Consider the following 22,085-nt stretch of genomic DNA (forward strand, 5'->3'; position numbering starts at 1 on the left):
AAGCTTTTAGCAGATGGCAAGTAGGAAACTTGAGTGAATGAATGCAACTTATCTCCAAGACCTCTAAAAAGTGAAAAAATAAATAAATACTGTGTTTTATAGTGCTCCCCCCTCAAAGCATTGTAAGCATGCGAGGGTGTTGTGAGCAGTTACAATAATAAGATCTAACCCAGAGGTAGGTTCAAGGCCAAGAGTAGGAGTAATGAAGGAATCCTCCTGAGGCCAGTACCATGTCGTGGAATGCCTGTTTGTGCTAGAGGATGAGTCTATGGCCTATTTTTTTCTCATTAAAAAGGACATTCCAAATGTCAGCTTTGCCAGAAAAGAGGCATTCTTGGACCTGCTCCTAGGGACAGCTAGGATACAGGATATGGCTGGCATAAATGTTTTATGGCAAGCACATGCTTAAAAAAAAAGAAGAAATCACATGCTATTTTAGTTTGAAGTCTACCAAACGGTAACATTGAGGAGAAATAAAAATCTGAAGATGGAGTTGCTGTTCCTCAAGATAAGGGAACAAAAATCTTACAAAAAGAGGTACTAGGCACTCACTTAACTCTGAATGGAGAACATTCCTCTCAGGCTAGGCAGAAGGTGAGGAAGAATATTAATTACCAAAGCCTGATCAGGCTATTTAAAGACCAAAAGTAGAGGGAAAATAGCCTATCAGGAAGAAAGCTAGTAAAAAAAAGTTCTTCTGGGTCTGAATAGGTAGAGTGAACCAAAGGCAATCACACCAGAGATACCCAATTTGTTACACTTCATCTACAAGGGATGGCAAAATGTCTCAAGATATTTTAAACCTAGAAAAATACATGAAAACTATGATAGTTAACCAAGTAAATTAAAACCAGACCTCCAATGATATAAAAAACAAAACTCTTTAGATCTGAAGTCAAATACTCATTTTTCATTAATTCTGTGCACTATTGGGAAAAAAAGGTAACAAATGGAAAGATTTGTTTTATTTCTACTAGGGAAGGAGAGGATAAATAGAACTGTCTTCAAATTTGCTCTCCACTGTGAACACACATACCACACACATACATAAACATACATACACCAAAGATACCCCCCCAAATGAAGAATCTAAAACCAAAACACCCTCAAACTGTACCACTACTTCATATTTTGACCAAAAGTATAGATCCTGGAAGTGCAAAATGCAAAATCAAATGACCAAAAAATGCTGAATAAACAGCATTGTTAATATACAAAATATTTATATTACTGTACTAGTAATGTGATGATCTCCATGTCTGTGAAACTTTGGAACCACATAGCTGATTTGTTAAATCTAGTCCATGCCAGCTTCCAAAAACCAGAAAAGATTTTAGTTTGCTTCATTCTTTGATGCTTCATCAAAATTTTCTACAAGATCTGGAATATCATCATCTTCTTCATCGATGTCTTCTGGTTTTGGTGCTTTGCTATCCAACACTTGCCGTGGGAACTGTTCTGCTAACTTTCTGCGACTTGTTAAGCTGTCAGCCCTGACCTGACTTAATATTCCAGGAAGTATTTCTGTGATTGGTTTAGCTTCTGCATGACCAGTAATTGCAAAGGTGTTAGCAGAGAGCGAAGCTTGGACTTTGGGGTTGTTGAAATGAATAACTGTCGCATCATCTTTAATCATGTTCAACTCTTTAATACCAGCTATATTATTCAGAGAACTCTGAAGCTTTTTGTCATCAGCTGTAGCTGTCCTATGAACCATCTTCTTCTTTCTGTGAGCTGTACCTTTGCCCCCTATCTGGACCTGAGCCTGAAGTTTGGCTAACTTTTCTTGATTCATGCTGTTGACAAATCTGAAACAGGGAGGGTCCTCCAACACCAGCACACGGCAAGCGCAAGATGGCTGCCTCACCCGAGACTGAGAAAGACAGCGGACTTTTTTTCTTCCTATCTTATTTGATCTCCCTGTATCTCAAGCCAATATTGAACACTCCTATCTAGTTTGGCTTCCACATGAATGCTCCCCCTTTCCTCCATTACTGATTTCTTTTCCAACCTGTTTTGTGCTGTTGTTTTCCCACAGTGTTCTGCTCTCATTGTTTTGTATTCTTCCCCTACATACTCTCCAGGGAAGATTACACAACTGTGATGAGTTCAACTACAACATCTATGCCTATGTTCCAGCTATTTCTCTTCCATATCACTTTTTCCCCTGCTTATACCAATTCCCTCTTAATACAAATCTATGACAATTCCCTGCTTAAAAGCTCTTCACAGCTGCAATCATGGCTAAAAGATGAAGGCTAGTCCTTAAGAGTAGAACACTAAGCTATTTCTTCCTTGCGATTTTGTTTCTTTTACTAGATCCATAAGAAATCCTAGCTACACTGGTAAAGGGAAACTTTTGCTAAATTGGAGCATTTTTCTTCTTTCTCCTGCTACTCACCCCAGTTCTGTGAAAACTTTGATCCTGATGGAGATACACATGTATCTTTTTTTGGGGGGGTCCAGTCGTGGGGCTTGAACTGGGCACTGTCCCTCAGCTCTTCAGCTCAAGGCTAGCACTCTACCACTTGAGCCACAGCGCCACTTCCGGCTTTTTTCTTTTTGCTTATGTGATACTGAGGAATCGAACCCAGGGCCTCGAGCATGCAAGGCAACCATTCTACCACTGAACCACCTTCCTAGCCCCTACACATGTATCTGTATGTATGTGTTTGCCTCTACCAGACAACAAGCTTTATCTAGTATGTAATATCTAATAGCTGTTGAATGATGGATTTCTGATTTGTCTCTATAGTTTCTGTTTGGGAGGAGGAGTGAATTCAGGGCCTTGCATTTATTTAGGAGGGGGATTGAATTCAGGGCCTTGTACTTGCTCAACAGGCAATCTACCAGGGTGTTTTTGAAGTAGGCTAGCCTGGGCTGTGATCCTCTTGCTTATGCTTCTCTGTGTTATTGGGGATGACAGGCATGTGTCACTGGGCCAAGATACTGTGATTCCATCTGGTATAATAGGCGCACATCATCATGCCCAGGCACTGGCTGAAATGGAGTCTTACAACCTTTTTTTTCACTTGGGCTGACTTCAAACTGCAATCTTCCAATCTCTGCCTCCTAATGGTCTAAGAATTCAGCCTTGAGCCACCTGCATGGCTTCCTTAGTTTCTGATAACATGCTTCTGTTGAACTCAGTTTTCCATAAATTTATTCATAAATTATATGAATGAAAAAAATGTTTTAAAAGCCTTGAATTCATTACTTTTTAATTTCAGATACAATTAGCACTGAAAGGAAAGAATCATTCATTCATTCAAAACTTTATGAATACCTACCATCTGCAAGGTAAGTGTTATGGAAGAACTTGGGGCTATAAAAGTTGGTTTCTGTTGCAAGTGCTAGGTAAGATTATTCTAATGCCAGATAAAATAAAAATTGGTAAAATTGGTACATAGTGTGAAAATGATATTTGGTAGGGAGTATGCTCAACATCATAGATTTAACCTCTAGTATTACACACACATTAAAAGAGACAAGGGAAAAAGCAGACGACACTGTTGAAAGAAGCCTTCTGAAAAAGGAAAGGCATAAAAGGTGAAATAAGAAAACAGGTTCTGATTTTATGGAATTCTTGGCCAGGTCCTCTGTATACATTATATTGTTCTGTGCTTGAATTTACAAAGGCAATAGTTAATGGCTTCATTAGCTGAGGTTTGTATACATCATCACAACCAACTTCTCCCCCTCTTTCATATTTGCTGTGAACAAGAGCCACGAGGCAGCTCTTAAAGCTGCCCTTACCTTACTGATGAAAGCTCTTAGTGAGGCAAATACATGCTTTAGTGACACTTCAGATTGTCCATTTTTAAGAAAAGCAAGATGAATATCAAATACTTTTTTCATTAATGGGTTGTGGCCATCATTATTTAAAAGTTGGTTCTGTAAAACAAGAAAGCAATAGTTTGTGGAAATAGTTATGCCTCACCATGAATAAGAGAACTGACTTCTAGCGAAAAAACTGTTTGGAAGTTTTGGAAAAGTGAAAATGCTCAAATTTAATTTAAAACCCTTATATAATCTTTCAACTTGAAACTCAAAATATACTTTATAAACTACTTCCCTTCTCTTTCCTTCCCTTCTTTTTGAGACAAGGTCTTACTATGTTGCTCAAGCTAGCTTTGAACTAGAGATCCTCCTGTCTCAGCCTCCTGAGTTTGGGGATTACAGTTATGAACCACTAACCTGGTTAGCAAGAGTATTCTATTAACCTATATCATGTGACTTCTCAATGAAAAATTCAGTTAATTAAAAATAAATACAGAGTAACCAGTTTTTGTGTATCTGAGGGAAGGCTATATAATGTAGTAAGGAATATACAAATTCTTTTCAAAAAATTTATTACCTAATTTCCCTTTTCAAGGGTGTTTAGTATCAGATGTTTTGACACTGGTGACAAACTGAGTAGAACTATTAACAGTTATCACAATTGAACAAGCTGTGCAAACTTTTAAATGTCTCTTGAAAAGAGACATGAGAAACAAAAAATGGAATGGGAGTATCTATTAGTTTATAAACTTTGTTTTGAAAGCAGCATTGGCTAACTTCTTTAGCCTGTCCTCCTACCTTCCAACAAAGAAATCAGTAAGTTACTTCTTGGCTCCAAACAGTAGCACTGCCCCCAAACCAAAACAATAGGCAATGCTGTGATAGATCTAATGGTTACATCAATCTTAGAATCATGGACACTTGTGATAATTGATCTAGTTCTGAATCCAGATTCTTTCAATGACTGTGTGACATTAACTGCTACCACCTCTGTGAGCCTCAGTTTCTTCATTTTAAAATAGGGAAAATAATATTCTATATTTTAAGTCCATTATGAGATTAAAAGTGAATTCAGCTTGATACTGGTGGCTCAAACCTGTAATCCTAGCTACTCAGGAGGCTGAGATCTGAGGATCTCAGTTCAAAGCCAGCCCAGGCAGGAAAGTTCATGAAACTCTTATCTCAAACCACTCAGAAAAATCCAGAAGGGCTCAAGTGGTAGCACTAGCCTTGAGCAAAAAGAAGCTCAGGGACAGCACCCAAGTCCTGAGTTCCAAGCCCTTGCATCAGCAAAAAAAATTCATATTTGTAATTTTAAGTTTATTGAGATATAATTTATGTACTACAACATTCACGAATTTTAATCATACAATTCAGTTATCTACTTAAGTGTAGGCAACAGAGTTGAACAACCATCACAATGTAATGCTAGACTATTTTCATGATCTTAAAAAGAATACTCATGCTTATTTGTAGTTACTTCCCTTTCTCATTCCTAACCTCCACAAGGCAAAGGAAGGCTAACTTGGTAGAGAGTATGTGCTTAGTACACATAAGGCTCTAGGTTCAATACCTATAGCCTAATACCTGCTATCCATGTTTCCTCACTGCTCAGGCCAGCCTTTTTCCACTACTCTAACCTGCCTCTGACTATTCATTTATGGTGAAACTGTTTCTTTGTAATGATACCAGCTGAATACTAACTCTACATCTTTACCTTGAAGCACTGGGTGAAAAATGATATGGTATCTAGCACTGTTAGGGAAACTTCAGTGGCTGTATTGCCTTCAAGAAGTGCCTGGTGGAAGATGTCTGCTTCAGTTGTTGTAGAACCTAGGATTTAAAAAAGTAAATTAAACTTTGCCCAAAACAGTGTTGAATGACTTTCTTCCTGAAGACTCAGTGAGACAAGTAAGATGAAAGGAGGCTCCTAATATAAGCGGGAGATCTAATCAGTTTCTCTAGACTCATTAACCAAACACGGTCTGGGTTAATTAATTCCATTAACTTTTATCTTACATCAGCCTTTATCAAAAACTCTGCCGGACATAAATTAGGTGCCTACTTCATTGACAATATGGTTTCCATGATGAACTATCGTGATGTAACTGGAAAATAATGTAGAAAGCATTTTAGGCTATGTTACTAATTATGTGGGCAGAATGGGAAAGCTGCAGAAATACAGCCATCATATATACAATGGTGTCCTACAGTCAAATATTTACAATGTTGTCAGTTAGATGCCATGTGTTTCTAATTCAGAAGTTACCTAGGTCTAATGGAAGTAGATTTGTACATGTATGTATGTATGTATGTATGTATGTATGTATGTATGTATGTATGTATGTATGTATGTATGTATGTATGTGTATGTATGTCAGTTGTGGGGCTTGAATTCTGGGCCTGGGCACTGTCCCTGAGCTCTTCAGGTCAAGGTTAATGCTCTACCACTTGAGCCATAATGTCACTTCTGGTTTTCTGGTGGTTAATTGGAGATAATAGTCTCACAGACTTTCCTGCCTAGGCTGGCTTTGAACCATGATCCTCGGTCTCAGCCTCCTGAGTAGCTATAATTACAGGCATGAGCCACTGGCACCCAGCTTGGAAAATCATTTTTGTTGTTGTTGTGTTTGTGGGGCTTGAACTTTGGGCCTGAAGGCTGTCCCTCAACTCTTCAGCTCAAGGTGAGCGCTCTACCACTTGAGCCACAGGCACCCAGCTTGGAAAATCATTTTTTATACTAAGAAAAACTTAAAATAATTATTACTGAAAACTCCATGCATATTTTATCAATAGTCAGACTATAATAAAACAATTGCATGTAAATGCATAGCTGAGGCATGCATATACATTGATGCATGAGAACTTTTTTCTAATCATAAGATGACTTAAACCAGTACTTCAGGCTAAATAGCATCACATGTCTATTTCATATACATACCCTCCACATTTTCACTTACTGTGATTAAGTGTAAAGGAACTTTCTAAACTACTAAGATGCTGAAGCCGGGCCTGCATTACTCCTGATCTGTTTCGAAGAGCTGGCATGGTTTGTGATTTTCGGTCTATTCCAAAATGCTTGGACAGCCAGGCATCATGAAGTCTAAAAAAACAAAAATTAATTAGGAACTAGAGTGTGCTAATAATGTATCTCATTGTTAGATTCTTTTAAACTAAAACAGAACAAGTTGTCCATATAAGCATGGTTCTATACTCAATATTCTATCATGTATTACTTGGATTAAAGAAGGCTTCACTGGAACATGTGTGAATTTTTAACATATACATAAAATAGCTTGTAAGAATGTAATCAAGGGATTTAGAAATACCTTCCCCTTTCTGTCCTCCTTGAAAGCACTGGGTTTAAGTAGACAACACTACAAAAAGATTGTCTTTTTGCTGGTGGTAAGGAAAAGCAAGAGTCAGAGAAGACAGTGAAAGTGATACTAAGGGTGGAAGAAGCCTTGAAAGGAACTCTGGAATCAGACTTTCAAGAATGGGTATCAATGCAATCTCTTTCTGGATCTGAGGTAAATTTAAAATGGAAATTTTAGCTGATGGTTAATGCCTGTAATAATGCCTGTAATTCTAGTTATTCAGGAGGTTGAGATCTGAGAATTGCAGTTCAATGCCAGTTTAGGCAGAAAAAGATGATGGCATTCTTCTTATTGCCAATTAACCACCAAAAAGCCAGAAGTGGAGTTGTGTGGCTCAAGTGGTAGAGCTCCAGACTTAAGTACAAAAAGCCAAGTGGGAGCATGAGGACTTGAGTTTAAGCCTTAATACACACACACACACACACACACACACACACACACACACACACACACACACACACACACACACACACGCACGCACGCACACACACATGCACACACACACACATACATACACAACTGTCTATTGCTGAGATCTGTGAATTTTTGTTCTTCAGTTTTAAGAGGCTCCATTTAAAAATTACAACTGGGTGATAATGTAAACTAAGGAAGAGAAACATTGCCTGTTGTTTTTGTTTCTGCTGGTACCAGGGTTTAAACGTAAGGCCTCCTACTTGCTTGGCTAGTGTTTTACCACTTGAGCCACACCACCAAGCATGACTTTTTGCCAAATATTTTGGAAATGGTGTCTGACAGAATTTTCTGCCTGGACTGCCCTCAAACTGTGATCATCTGAATTTTAGCTTCCTGAGTAGCTAGGATTACAGGTACGAGCCATTAGCACCTGGCGATAATTTGTCTGTTCTTGAATACACATGGTAACGATTACTATACCATCACCTATCCTGGAAAAACATGATGGCAATTGGAGCTCTTACCACTTGAACTATTAGGAAGTTCCAGAGATGCAAGAATAAACCCCGCTCTATGGTCTCTTCAGTGTTTGAATATGCTATGGAATTTAACTTTTTCCCTCCAGTCCTAGGGTTTGAACTCAGCGCTTGGGCACTGTCCCTGAGCTCCTTTTGCTCAAGGCCAGCATTCTACCACTTGAGCCACAGTGCAACTTCCAGCTTTTTCTGGTTATGTGATACTGAGGAACCCGGGGCTTCATGCATGCAAGGCAAGCACTCTACACCTAAGCCACATTCCCAGCCCAGAACTTTTTGTAAAAAACAAATAATTGTATTTGACTTCCTTTAATAAATATTGATACCACTAAAATATGTACTATTAAAGTAAGTAACCTTCTTTGCTTTAGGGCCCCCTTACACATTTTTCTCAAATATCTCACTAGGTTTAAAAGGTGAAACGATCATATACAATGTAGAGATAATATATCATGTATGTCCTAATTTTTTGGAGAGTTTTGGAGAGTTTCTGTTGTCCTAGTAATTGAGGTGAGTACTAAGACTATAGACAAAATTACACAGCTTCCAGTTATTCTTACTTCATGATTTTTCTGTCTTCCCTTGTACCTAACTCCTTTTCAAATCCCTCAGGAAAGATAAGCATCTGTTCTATTATTACATAGATTTCATAAGGTAGAAACTCTTCATCTCACTGTACAGTGAGATGGCAGCTCATATTAGTTTTTTGAGTTGGGGCACATTAGATAAATCATAGATGTCTTAATATTAACCTAAAATGAATAATCTGTATTTCACATGCTGGAAGAGGAGGAAAAATGGAAAAGTATAGTGGGAATTACCTTGCTATATTTCTTTTTCCCATATATCTAAAATGAAACAAACATACTCTAGAAAGAAAAAAAATAGCATGTTAGCAATACATTATCATCTGCTAGAATTTAACAAGCAATACTCAGGATGAATAACCTACTCAATATTACAATAACAAGCCCCAGTACCACCAAAATAATACTACAATAACATTTATTTCTACAGAAATAAACAAGCAATAATTACTTACTGGCTTGCCACCTCTATGTTTGTGCAAATATTAGCTACAATTGCTTTACTACACAAAAGGTCTTTATATACTATGCTAATGACAGGTTAAAAATGCTGGCAATATAGATTATTTGTGCTCAGGAGAATAGTTATCAATACTAAAAAGCATTCTTAAGCCTAGAAACAGGACAAATGCTATAGTATTTTAAAGAATGTTCTTAAGCCAGGCACTGGTGCCTCATGTTTGTAATCCTAGCTAGTCAGGAAAATGAGATCTAAGGATCGCAGTTTGAAGCCAGCTCAGGAATGAAAGGCCATGAGATTTTATCTTCAAGGAATCACCAAAAACAGAAGTGGAGCTGTGGCTCAAACTGGTAGAGCACTAGCCTTGAGCAAAAAAAGCTCAGGGACAGTGCCCAGGCCTGGAGTTCGAGCCCAACTACTGACCAAGGAAAAAGAAAAAAAGAAACAACAACAACAACAATGGCCTTAAAATAGTTTCTATTATTAAACCTATCCAATGCATATGAAGGTAGAAAGGAAGGCATAAATTTCTATACACCCATTACTCTGTAGATTCAATAATTACACTATTTTTCCCTAAATCTTTGTCCTGAATAGGCCCTCTAATTTCACCTTCCCTACCTTTTTTTTTTGAAGCAAATCCCCAACACTAAATATTTTCATTAGCATATATTTCACAGTATAATTAATGTTAAAAAACTTGACTACTGGGCTGGGAGGGTAGCTCAGTGGTAGAGTGCTTGCCTTGCATGCTTGAGGCCCTGGGTTCAATTCCTCAGTACCACATAAGCAGAAAAAGCCAGAAGTGGCACTGTGGTTCAAGTGGTAGAGCACTAGCCTTGAGCTGAAGAGCTGAGGGACAGTGCCCAGGCCCTGAGTTCAGGCCCCACAACCAACAAAAAAACAAACAAACAAAAAACTTGACTACTATTTAGTGAACTGGCACTCTCTGTAAATTACAAACTTTAATCAAATAGTTATGGCCAGCCTCTCATACTTTGTACATAAATAAAATTATATGTATGTTTCTTATGTAAAAATTTTCCTGTTTTTCATTCTATGCTTACTTTTTCTTCTAGCTTTTAATAGTGATGTAAAAGTAGCTTAGCATACAATATAGAACAGCTTCCCATCTCTACACTAGCATTTTTCCCTCTCAAGTATCTTAAAAAATATGTGAATATATGGAAAAATATTTAGGTAGACCTCTAGCTCCTAGAAGGGTCTAGATTATCCAGATCTCCAGTACTGAAGTAAGTAGGATTTTACTCAGCTCTAAACATGTTTTAAGTTCCAATTACTGAAGCTGCCCATTTGCTCCAAATGAATGATGTAGGATAACTGCTACCACTTCTAATTTCCCAGATCACTTTTAGAAAGATTCCCAATGGGCTCAAAGGAGGTCTATTATTAGGTATAGATTTCTACAATATCACAAATGTTCCATCTTTATATTTTTCTTTAAGCTATGGCTGGAAAATGCTTGTCTTGATATTACCAAAATAGCTTAACATTCTCAACATTTTAAGAAAATAAGCTATTGAAGGCAGAAAAATGGGAATATCTAAACTGTCCCCAAATAAGGGGAAGGTTTATGAAAATAAATAGGCATAACTTACTCTAGAAGTATGAGAATGTTTATGAGCTCCTGAGGAGATACTTTATTCCAGTAAGTTAAGAGAGTATCTGAAAATGAAACAAAGGATTAGAACTCAAAAAAAAGCAAATATAGTACAGTGAACCTACCTACAACAACTATCAAATCATAATCTTGTTTCATCAATATTGTCCTTTCCCCTCACACTAGCTAACACATTAAATGTATTTTTCTTTTGAGATGATGTTTCACTATGAGGCCTAAGCTGGCCTCAAACTCTAGATTCTTCTGTCTTAACCTGTGGAGTTCTGGGATTACACACAAACACTATTATATTGAGCTTAAATAATACATTCTTTTTGTTAATTGGTGGTCCTGGGGTTTGAACTCAGGGCCTTAAGTATGTGAGGCAGCTGATCTAGCATTATGCTAGCTAGCTCTTTTTGCTTTTCTTATTTCTTTTTTCTTCTTTTGTTGGTTGTTCTTGGGGCTTGAACTCTAGGCCTGGGTGCTGTCCCTCAGCACTGCTCTACCTCTTAAGCCACAGCACCACTTCCAATTTTCTAGTGCTTTACTGGAGAAAAGCGTTTCATGGACTTTCCTGCCCTGGCTGGCTTTGAACTGCGATCCTCAGATCTCAGCCTCCTGAGTAGCTAGGATTAGAGGCGTGAGCCACCAGCACCATTTTTATTATTTCTTGAGTAGAGTCTCACTTTTTCCTGGCAGCCTGGACTGTGATCTTCCTATTTACACTTCCAGGTAGCTGGGATGACAGGCATAACACCTTGCCAGTTATTTATTGGTTGAGATGGGGTCTTACAAAGTTTTTGTCTGAGCTAGCCTCTACCCATAATCTTCCTGATTTTCATATCCCAAGTAGCTAGAATTATAGGTGAGAACTTCTAGACACATTGTATTCTTTTGCATTTAATTTCAGGTATATCATTTTATCTGTAATGATTTCAGTTTCCACAATGCTTTGTATTTACGTTGTAAATATTCTTTTGGATGGCTTATTTTAATGTTCTTATCAAGAGGAAGGGAAGCTGTGCCTTTCCTTAAGACCTAGGTTTTTAACAAATACTAAAATCTTAATGCAAGCTTGTAGGTTTGTGGACAGTTTTTGGAGGTAAAGTGCTTTTTACCCACTCATTGATAGGTTCTGCAAACCAAAAAGTTTAAGAACTGTACAGGAAGAGATACAACTTTATTTCCTCCCTCTTTTCACCTTTGGATTATGAACTGGTGTTTTTCTCTCCCTCCCTCTGTTGCTGGTATGGAGGCTTTGAATTCATAGTCCTTATATCTGCTAGCCTTGCTTTGTTAGGGTAGGCTTTGCCAACTGAGTTACACCACCAGCCCTACTTTTTGCTGACTAATTGGAGATGGAATCTTGTAGACTTTTATGCTCCAGTCATTCCAGGTCTCATTCTCTTGAGCAGCTGGGAATACAGGCATGAGTCACTAGTACCCAGCTTCTATTCATCCGTGTGTGTGTGTGTGTGTGTGTGTGTGTGTGTGTGTGTGTGTGTGTGTGTGTGTGTGTGTGTGTGTGTGTGTGTGTGTGTGTGTGTGTGTGTGTGTGTGTGTGTGTGTGTGTGTGTGTGTGTGTGTGTGTGCGCGCGCGCGCGCGTTGCGCATGCCTATACTGGGCCTTGAACTCAGGTCCTCTCATTTGGCTTTTTGTGCTCAAAGCCAGAAGTGTACTTCTTGAGCCACAGCTCCACTTTAAGCTTCTTGATGATTAAGTGGGATTCTCTTGGATGGCTACAAACCATAATCCTCAGATTTAAGCCTTTTGAGTAGCTAGGATTACAGGTATGAACCACCAACATCCAGTTTCTATTCTCTTTTGAAATAACTATTTCAGGCAGGAAAAATCCAATAAATTAATCATGTATTATTGTCTTTTATCCATTTCTTTCTTCACTTTCCCAACACCTTCCTAATATTTTTTTGTTTTTTGCTTTTGTCAGTCATGGGGCTTGAACTATGGGCCTGGGCACTGTCCCTGAGCTCTTCAGTTCAAGGTGAGTGCTCTACCACTTGAGCCACAGAGTCACTTCTGGTTTTGTGGTGGTTTATTGGAGCGAAGAGTTTCACAGACTTTCCTGCCCAGGCTGGCTTTGACCTGCGATCCTCAGATCTCAGCCTCCTGAGTAGCTAGGATTACAAGCATAAGCCACCAGCACCCAGCTACTGATACCTTTTTAAAGAAATAAAAAACGGGCTGGGAAGGTGGCTCAGTGGTAGAGCGCTTGCCTTGCATGCCTGAGGCCTTGGGTTCGATTCCTCAGCACCACATAAGCAAAAAGAAAAAAAAGCCGGAAGTGGTGCTGTGGCTCAAGTGGTAGAGTGCTAGCCTTGAGCTGAAGAGCTGAGGGACAGCGCCCAGGCCCAGAGTTCAGGCCCCACGACCAGACCCAAAAAATAAAAAATAAAAAACATTAAAATGCCATCACCTAGCTTCCTATTTTTTTTCTCCTACTTTGATATAGCTAAATGTCAAAAGGCTCTCTTCTAAGTGTAAAAGTCTTATAATTCTCATCATAAGAAGTAGGTGAATGAGCTAGGCACTGGTGGCTCATGCCTGTAATCCCAAATAGGAGGCTGATATTTGAGGATCGAGGCTTTGAAGCCAGACCTGACAGGAAAGTCTGTGGGACTCATCTCTAAATAATCACCAAAAAGCCAGAAAGGGAGCTGTGGCTCAAGTAGTACAACGCCAGCCTTGAGCAAAACAAATACAAAACAAAAACAAAAACCATCAGGCTCAGCCCAGTCTCTGAGTTCAAGCTCTAGGATTGCCCCTCTCCCTAAAGTAGGTGATCAATTCAATTTCTACCCTAGGTTTAGCTCTTAAAAGATGGGACAGGGGACAAGACATTATTTGCTTTATGGCAGGATGATGGGGTTGAGGAAGTTTTGAGCGGGGGATTTGACTTAGTAACTTTTAGTTTCTAAAATGAGCCTATGGTTATTTACAGTTTTTAATAATTAAATAAAAATGTTAAAAGAGAGGTGAAAATGGTTTGCTTTTCAAAATTAAGCTAATGGTGACTTCTGGTCTCTTCTGCCTTTTGGTCTTTTCCAAAATAACGGTTGAGGGAGTCCCCCTCCCTCCTGAGTTGATTAACAGGGGACAAAACATTGTTGGCTTTACGGTAGGGTGGTGGGGTTGAGGAAACTTTGAATGGGGTTTGACTTAATAACTCTTAATTTCCTAAAATAAGCCTATGGTTATTTACAGCATTCAGCAATTATAAAATATTGATAATCAAAAATAAAAATGTTTGAAAAAAGAGGTGAAAATGGTTTGCTTTTCAAAATTAAGCTGTTGGTGACTTCTGGTCTCCCCTGCCTTTTGGTCTCTTCCAAAATAACGGTCTCTCCCAGAATGCACTGCAATTCAGCCTCTCCTTAGGGCACTGCGCCACAATTTCGAAGGAGACGAGTTCCTTCTCGGCTCCGGCTTCACTTTCCTGAGGTAAAAACACTATTTTTTTCTTCATAGAAAACTGCTGAGACCATCCTAACTTTCATTGTCTTGAGGTGCTCTCTAGAAGGTGTGTAAAAAAGGGTCCAAAGGGTTATTGATTTGGGTGGTGGTTGGCGGCCGGCGGCCGGTGGCCGGCGGCCCGCGGCCCGTGGCGGCCTGTGGTCTGTTGTGGCCCACAGTCCGCCTGACCCCCCCCCCCCCCGCGCCCACCTGCCCGCCCGCCATATTGTTTGGAACTAATTATTTTAATTGTTTCTAAATCAGTGAAACAAGATGGAGTCTGCCGAGGGCAGTGGAGCAGAAGACGGGGAAAGTGTTAATTCTTCAATAAAAGACATACTGACTCTTAGTGATTCTGATGAATTTGAAAAGGCCTTGCAGATGGTAAAAGAGCTCCATGAAAAAGAGGTTGATCACTTACAGGCAACATTAAATAGTGTAGAAAGGCGGAAAGACTTAAAAATAAGAGATTTGCTCAGACAATGTAACAGCCTCAGAAGGACCATACAAGATTTGCAACATCAGTTAAAGGCAAAAACATGTGACTGCTGTTTAATGAAGATGAGACGTGCTGAACCCATTGATGAAGTGATTGAAATACAGGAGCAAAGTGTTAGGAACAATGCTGAGACCAGTTTAGAAGTTTATGAAGTAGGTGTTGAAAATGAACCACTACGAGTAACAAAGAATGAGCGATCGTATATTTGCTTCTCTGATAGTGATGATGATGATTTCATTCCTTCCACTCAAAAGTCAGTTTTTTCAGTCCAAGAGCCTTCAGAACTAATTCGTTTGGGGGAGCCCACTAGAGTACCACTGATACCACTTTCAGGACCGAGGCAATCTGTATCTAGAAGGGAACTGGAAGAATGTTCAGTTGTAACAGTTCCATCAGATAGCCCAAATCTCTCTACTGAGAAAAGCCCTTGTGATAGCCAGCTTGCCTCTGGAGGCTCTGGAGGCTCTGGAGGCTCCAGACGCTCCGGAGTCTCTGGAGGTTCCGGACGCTCTGGACGCTCCAGACGCTCCGGACGCTCCGGACGCTCTGGAGGCTCGGCCCAAGAACAATCAAATGAAAATTCTCCTCTACTAGAGGAAACTGACACTGATCTTTCAGGTACCCCAAGCTTTCTTAAACAGAAAGTTAACGAGTTAAAAAGGAAAGCTCCAACAAATGACTCGGACCAGACCTCCACAGACAAGTCTGAAAGCAAGTCAAGTTTTCTTTTGGACCTTTCTGCTAATTCCTCCGATGACAGCCCAACTACCGATAGTGAAACACCAGAGAAACTGTTGAGTTATAAGGTAAGCTCATGCCTTCCTAATTCACAGAAAAAGATAACACACACTTTGAATATATTTCCCTCTGATTATACTTCAAGGCCTACTATGAAAAGATCAACACTTGCTATTCCTTGTGAAACTGTGGTTTCTGTTCCATCCACTCCTGTGATGTCTTTCAAGAAACAAAACACTGGTTCATCTACACATACACAGCAGGATGTAATGCAAGGTGCAAAGTTTGATACAAAGCCTAGTGCAAAGAAAGACCCAAGCCAAAGTACAAAACAAGGCCCAAGCCAAGGTGCAAAGCCAGGCCCAAGCCAAGGCGCAAAGCCAGGCCCAAGCCAACGTGCAAAGCCAGGCCCAAGCCAAGGCGCAAAGCCAGGCCCAAGCCAAGGCGCAAAGCCAGGCCCAAGCCAAGGCGCAAAGCCAGGCCCAAGCCAAGGTGCAAAGCCAGGCCCAAGCCAAAGCTCAAAGCCAGGCCCAAGCCAAAGCGCAAAGCCAGGCCCAAGCCAAAATGCAAAGCCAGGCCCAAGCCAAAATGCAAAGCCAGGCCCAAGCCAACGCACAAGGCAAGTCACAAGCCAAAGTACAAAGCCAGTCACAAGCCAAAGTGCAAAGCCAGTCACAAGCCAAAGTACAAGGCAGCATGCAAAACGGCAAAGCAAGGTGCAAACCAAAGCACAAAGAAAGGTGCAAAGTAAGTCTAGCAATAATGCTTTAAGACCTGTAATAAAAACAGAAGCCAGGCCATCTTCTGATAACTCTTAAGAGCTTTCTTGCATGTGGGGTTATTCCTCCAGAAGACAGTCTTCTAGTTAATTAAAGACTAACATAATTCCTGACTGCTCTCTATAAATATAAGGCAGTAAAGACCTAAAATGGCAAATGTTTCCAAGACTGAAAAATTGAATTGTTTATAGTTCATAAAATATAGCTATAAATAAAGAGGGAAATACATTCTTCAGAATCCTACATCTAAAAAAGTGTACAGCAATACCATCCTTCTGTTGACATTATACTTGCAACTGTTTATGACTCTATAAAAAAAGAAAGCCAAGTAAATAAAGCAGAATAAGAAAGTAAACTCTATCCATTGACAAGGATCCAGAAGCATTTTCAGGATAAAATGGACATGACTTTATATACAGACACTTGTGACTTTATACAGAGAGGTGACAGACTAGTTTTCTAAAACTCAAAAATAACAGAAGAAAGAAACATCTAATCAACAAAGAAATCTTTGGCAGAGAGCAAGCAAGGTCAACATTTATAAGAAGATGAAGTGGAACTGTCAACTTCAAAGCAGAACTATCAACTTTTTCTATCGTGGTTTTACCCACATAAAAAAATGCTGCCAGACTGGTCTTTGGCTAGCATAGTGTGTGTGGTAGTAGTGGCAGCATGTATGTGTGTGTGTTGACCTGTGAGTGTATACATGTATATACTAGTCAGCAACCAGTTCTGACTAGTGTATACATCTATAGTCACCAATGCATTTCTTCTCTCCTTCACTTTTCTTTCTTTTTTCTTTTTTTTTTTCTTTTATTTTTTTTTTAATTTTTTTTTTTTTATCCGGTCGTGGGGCCTGAACTCTGGGCCTGGGCGCTGTCCCTCAGCTCTTCAGCTCAAGGCTAGCGCTCTACCACTTGAGCCACAGCGCCACTTCCGGCTTTTTTCTTTTTGCTTATGTGGTGCTGAGGAATTGAACCCAGGGCCTCAGGCATGCAAGGCAAGCGCTCTACCACTGAGCCACCTTCCCAGCCCGTCTTTCTTTTTTCTTACTTTCCAATTACTTTTCAGGTTTTTTCCCCCATGTATTTTTTAGTTTTTTTTTTTTTTAAATTGAAAACTGGGTTTGGTGCCTCCCATCTGTAATACTAGGCTTAGACTTGAGGATCCTGGTTCAAAGCCAGCCCAGGCATGAAAGTCCCTGACCCTTATCTCCCATAAACTACTCAAAAACAAAAATTTGGAAGGGACACTGTGACTCAAGTGGTAGAGAGTTAGCCTTGAGCAAAAGAAGAGTGCTCAAGGACAGTACTCAGACCCTGAGTTCAAGTCCCAGGACCAGTACAATTTTTAAAAACATTTATTTCCTTAAACATGGAGGCCCATCATATACCCTTAGTATAATTTTTGTAATTTTAAATTGTCCATTAGTGCAAATTTTATATTTCAGTTTTTTTTATTTTACTGTTGTGGCCTTAGAATTTATTATTCATGTAAGTCATTTTTTTTAAAATTTTACTAAAGTGCTAGGCCTTAGGTTCAGGGTTTAGCTCAGTAGTAAAGCACTTGCCTAAACATGGATGAGGCCATCATTCATTCCTAAAAGTTTTATTTTTCAGATTATTTTATTTTGTTCAAGTGCTTTAGGATGATTTGCTTTAGTTGCTAGTAATAGCTTTATGATCTGCACTGTTGCAAAAATAAACAGTAATATTTAGTAAAGTAAGTTAAAAATAGACTGAGGATGAACCTTACAAGCTAAGCCTTGGGTTCAAATCCTCAATACCAAAAAATATTTTAAATGTAGGCTAGGGGTTTAGCTTGGTGGTCAAACACTTGCCTACTCAAGTGTGAGGCTCTGAGTTTGAACCTCAGTTCAAGGTTAACAGTGATTATGATGCTCAGAACCCAGGTATGTATTTTTTTGCTTTACTTTAAATTTATTTATTTTCACGGTGCTCTATATTTACTTTTAACTGCATATTTATAAGGCACCTATCTTTTACTGCATGTATGTATTGTGTAACGCTTAATGTAGGTGGCTTTTATATTTTTCATTAGTGCCTACTTTTTTGAGCAAAATAGAAAAGGAAGAAGTGGGAGGGAATTGTGTGAATAAATAATGAATCTGATTTTACTTTCAGAAGACATGCAGTTAATCCTTGGTTATATTCCAGCATAGAGAGTAAACAGGAGCTGGTAACATTAATACATGATTTCTACATCAAGGAGCAAAGCAGCCTGATGACAAGACACCAGAGCGTACCAGTGATGCTGCAGAGATAATGGTGGCATTTCCTCCCCCCTGGTGTTTATTTACTTGGTTTTTATTTCTGGTGTTTATTTATTTGGTTCTGATTTTTCAAATCCTGGGTCAAATAAAAACTATGGAGTTATCTATGAGTTGTTATTATTTATTTCCTATTAATCCTGAGTATTTAGTGAATTACATATTCTGCATGAAAACAGTTCAGCTCTCCTAAAACTATTGCATTGTTTTATAAATTTTAATTAATATTTATTTTTAAGCTATTTCAAAGAATCAAACTTGTATGATTAATATGACCTTATTTTAAGGCTCATTTTAGGGACATTTTAAAATCAGAATCTTCAAAGGTCTGTTTCTAATGAGCATGTCATCTAACAGATAATGGTCTATGAACCTATCATGACAGACACCTAGTAGTTTACTCTGAATATGCTGGTAACTCACCCTCAGAAATCATTTTTACTATATACAGGTAGCACATCAAGAGGCTTCTGATTTCATATTGATCCAGCCGGTTATACTGCGATACACTGTTCCTTGTAGAACTCTGTCGGGTCTGTAATATAAAGAGAGGACATTTGTGAGACTAGCCATATGACACTATCCCACAGTTTAAGCTCAATAACTACTGCTAATGTTAATTGGGAAAATCATAAAAATTAATCTAAATTCTGTATCACAAGTGGCTGGTAAATGGGTTAATCTTTGTTGTTATAGTACCTAGTGATACCACTGGAAATTTCTTTGGGGACTTGAATATATATCCATAAAAGATTTAAATATTTCCATACATCTTGTGTTTTAGTCCCAATGTTTTAAACTTATAATAGGTGGCTGTTTCTCCTTCTGTGTAGGAGAATTACAATATTTGAAAGGAAAACATTTTAGGGCTGAAGATAAGAGTTCAAAGGGGGGCTGGGAAAGTGACTCAGTGGTAGATGCTTGTCTTGCCATGCATGAGGCTCTGGGTTCAGTTCCTCAGCACCACATAAGCAGAAAAAGCCGGAAGTGGTGCTGTGTCTCAAGTGGTAGAGCGCTAGCCTTGAGCTGAAGAGCTGAGGGACAGCGCCCAGGCCGAGTCAGGCACCTTGACAAGCAAAAAAAAAAAAAAAAAAAAAAAAAAAAGTTCCTAGCATGTAAAACTTCCTGAGTTTTTGTTCAAACACTGCAAAAAAAATTAATTCATTTGAATCTCTATGGTTCACTAAAACTCCAACCTCTAATCATTGGTCATATAATCTAAGAAATAGTTCAATGAGAAGATAATTACACTAATTAGGAATTGGTGATACTTCCAAATTAGAGTCTTTAAAAAGTAGCTGTTTGGCCAAGTGCCGTTGACTCACACTTGTAATCCTAGCTACTCAGTAGACTGAGATCTGAGGATGGTGGTTCAAAGCCAGACAGGACAGGAAAGTCCATGAGAGTCTTGTCTCCAATTACCCACCAGAAAACTGGAAGTGGCACTGTAACTCAAGTGGTAGAGTGCTTGCCTTGAGCTGAAGAGCTCAGGGACAGTACCCAGGCCCAGAGTTCAGGCCCCATGACAAACAACAACAACAAAAAAAAGTAGCTATGTTCTTTTTAATGAAGTCTGTTTAAATATCAGAAGCTAAGCATTGTAAGATCTGACATTTGTGGACTTGTACGAATAGAGGTAATAATCTAAAGAATATACCGTTGTTAAGAAACACCTTCAGCTGAGCTAAAGAAGGGGTACACATTTACTATTTTGGATTAAGAAAAAAATTCACTTGGAGCACAACGGACTTAGGTTATGGTTGCTTCTTAGCTGTGTACCTATTAATAAGTCATTTAACTGCTCTGACATTTATTTGCCTTATCTATGGCAGTCACCACTGTCATATTTCTAAATGGTATAAAATAGGAACATTTATGAATAAAGGCCCAAGAATGTGCAGTCCAGCAGTTCTCAAAGGGTGCTTACCAAGCCACAGCAATAACAGCACGTAGGGGCTTAGAAACATAAATTAGCAGGTCCTGTTCCTGACTTACTGGATTTCACTGTGGCGAGGTCTAGCCATCTATTTTTATTGATACCTTCAGATGATTCTGATGCATACTAAGAGTACCATGATATAGCAGGAAAAGCCTAGGAATTGTAAAGAATCTAGGTCTTAATATGGCAGTGCCAAAGCTGCGTGGCTGTTCAAGAGTCCAGTTTTCACTTGTAAAATGAGAGTTGGAATTATTTTTATGGACCTTTCTAACTCAGTTGAGATGATTCTATGATTTTACATAGCATATGGAAAAACTTTACTGGTCTGAAATGTGGTCTGTCTGCCTCAAAGTAGACACATTCAGACTTTAATGTTGGAAGAGCTTGAAGCACTCTGAGGAAAGAGCTGGAGGACATGCTCTTAAGTGACACTGACATTCTGAAACCAACAATTTGGAGGCAATTTTTTTCTTTCAAGTTAGTGTTATTAATCTATCACAAAAGAATGAAAGAATCCTACTACTAACATGTGCTTTGATTTAAATGACAAGACATATTATTATTTTTTTTGGTTGGTCGTGGGGCCTAAACTCTGGGCCTAGCTGGGTGCTGTCCCTCAGCTCTTCAGCTCAAGGCTAGTGCTCTATCACTAGTGCTCAAGGCTAGAGCCACAGCACCACTTGCGGCTTTTTCTGCTTATGTGGTGCTGAGGAATCGAACCCAGGGCCTCATGCATGCAAGACAAGCACTCTACCACTGAGCCACCTTCCCAGCCCCGACATATTACTTTTAACTTGAATTTTACTCTCTCAAATAGGTTACAATGTAGTGACTGAGGTTGAAAGGAAATAATTTGAGTAAAATATTTGAAGAATAATGCTTTCTTCCCTATAAATAATTTGAAGTACCCAAGTAAGCAGGAAATGGTGGTATGAACCTGTACTCTCAAATATTAGGGAGGTTGAGGCAGGAAGATCTAAGTCTCCTAGCTTGAGATCAGCCTAGGAAACACAGCAAGATCCTAGATTTAAAACAAATCAGGAGGCTGAGGCAGGACTATTGTTTAAACCCATTAGCTTGAGACTAGCCTGGTCAACATAGCAAAACTACAGCTGAAAAAAGGAAATCATTCAGGCACAAGTGCTTCATACTTGTAAATCCTAGCAACCTGGGAAGCTGAGTAGGGGAGGACTGCAGTTTCAAGCCAGAATAGGCAGGAAGTTTAAGAGACCTTCTCAACCCACAGATGGGTGCAGTGCTGAGCATTTGTCATCCCGAGCTACACAGGGGGATGGTTTTAGGAGGATTGTGGTACCCAGCAAACCCTTGCAGAAAAGTCCAGGAGACTCCGCCACAGAGGGTGAAGCTGGATGTGGTGGTGTGCCATGTCTGTGTCCCCAGCAATGATGCCTGAAAGTAGGTGTGGATTATGGCTTAGACATACTTGGGCAAGAAGTGAGACCCTATCCTAAAAGTAATGTGAGCAAATACTACTGGAGGTATAATTCTACATCATGCCAGCCTAGCAAATGTGAGACCCTGAGTTCAAGCTCCAGTACCACAGGCAGACAGATACATAAATATACTGAG

General features: G+C 39.3%; 1 protein-coding gene and 1 pseudogene across 3 annotated transcripts in view; both read right to left on the minus strand.

Annotated features, from left to right (window-relative positions):
- Dock11 (dedicator of cytokinesis 11) overlaps positions 1-22,085 on the minus strand; it is a 198,225-nt gene that overhangs the window by 35,393 nt on the left and 140,747 nt on the right. For both annotated transcript variants that reach the window (XM_070039850.1, XM_070039849.1), the window contains 6 exons: positions 18,980-19,091; positions 10,774-10,840; positions 8,929-8,976; positions 6,741-6,883; positions 5,498-5,613; positions 3,757-3,894 (listed from right to left, as the gene is read on the minus strand). In XM_070039850.1, coding sequence (XP_069895951.1) covers positions 3,757-3,894; positions 5,498-5,613; positions 6,741-6,883; positions 8,929-8,976; positions 10,774-10,840; positions 18,980-19,091 — 624 coding nt within the window. The remainder of the gene's footprint in view (positions 1-3,756; positions 3,895-5,497; positions 5,614-6,740; positions 6,884-8,928; positions 8,977-10,773; positions 10,841-18,979; positions 19,092-22,085) is intronic.
- LOC138839397 (transcription factor BTF3 homolog 4 pseudogene) lies at positions 1,123-2,170 on the minus strand (annotated as a pseudogene). Its single transcript, XR_011375961.1, has one exon. The product of XR_011375961.1 is annotated as a transcription factor BTF3 homolog 4 pseudogene (transcript).

The sequence above is a fragment of the Dipodomys merriami genome, unplaced genomic scaffold (assembly GCF_024711535.1).
Source record: "Dipodomys merriami isolate MVZ:Mamm:240054 unplaced genomic scaffold, mDipMer1.0.p SCAF_3, whole genome shotgun sequence".
Lineage (NCBI taxonomy): Eukaryota > Metazoa > Chordata > Mammalia > Rodentia > Heteromyidae > Dipodomys > Dipodomys merriami.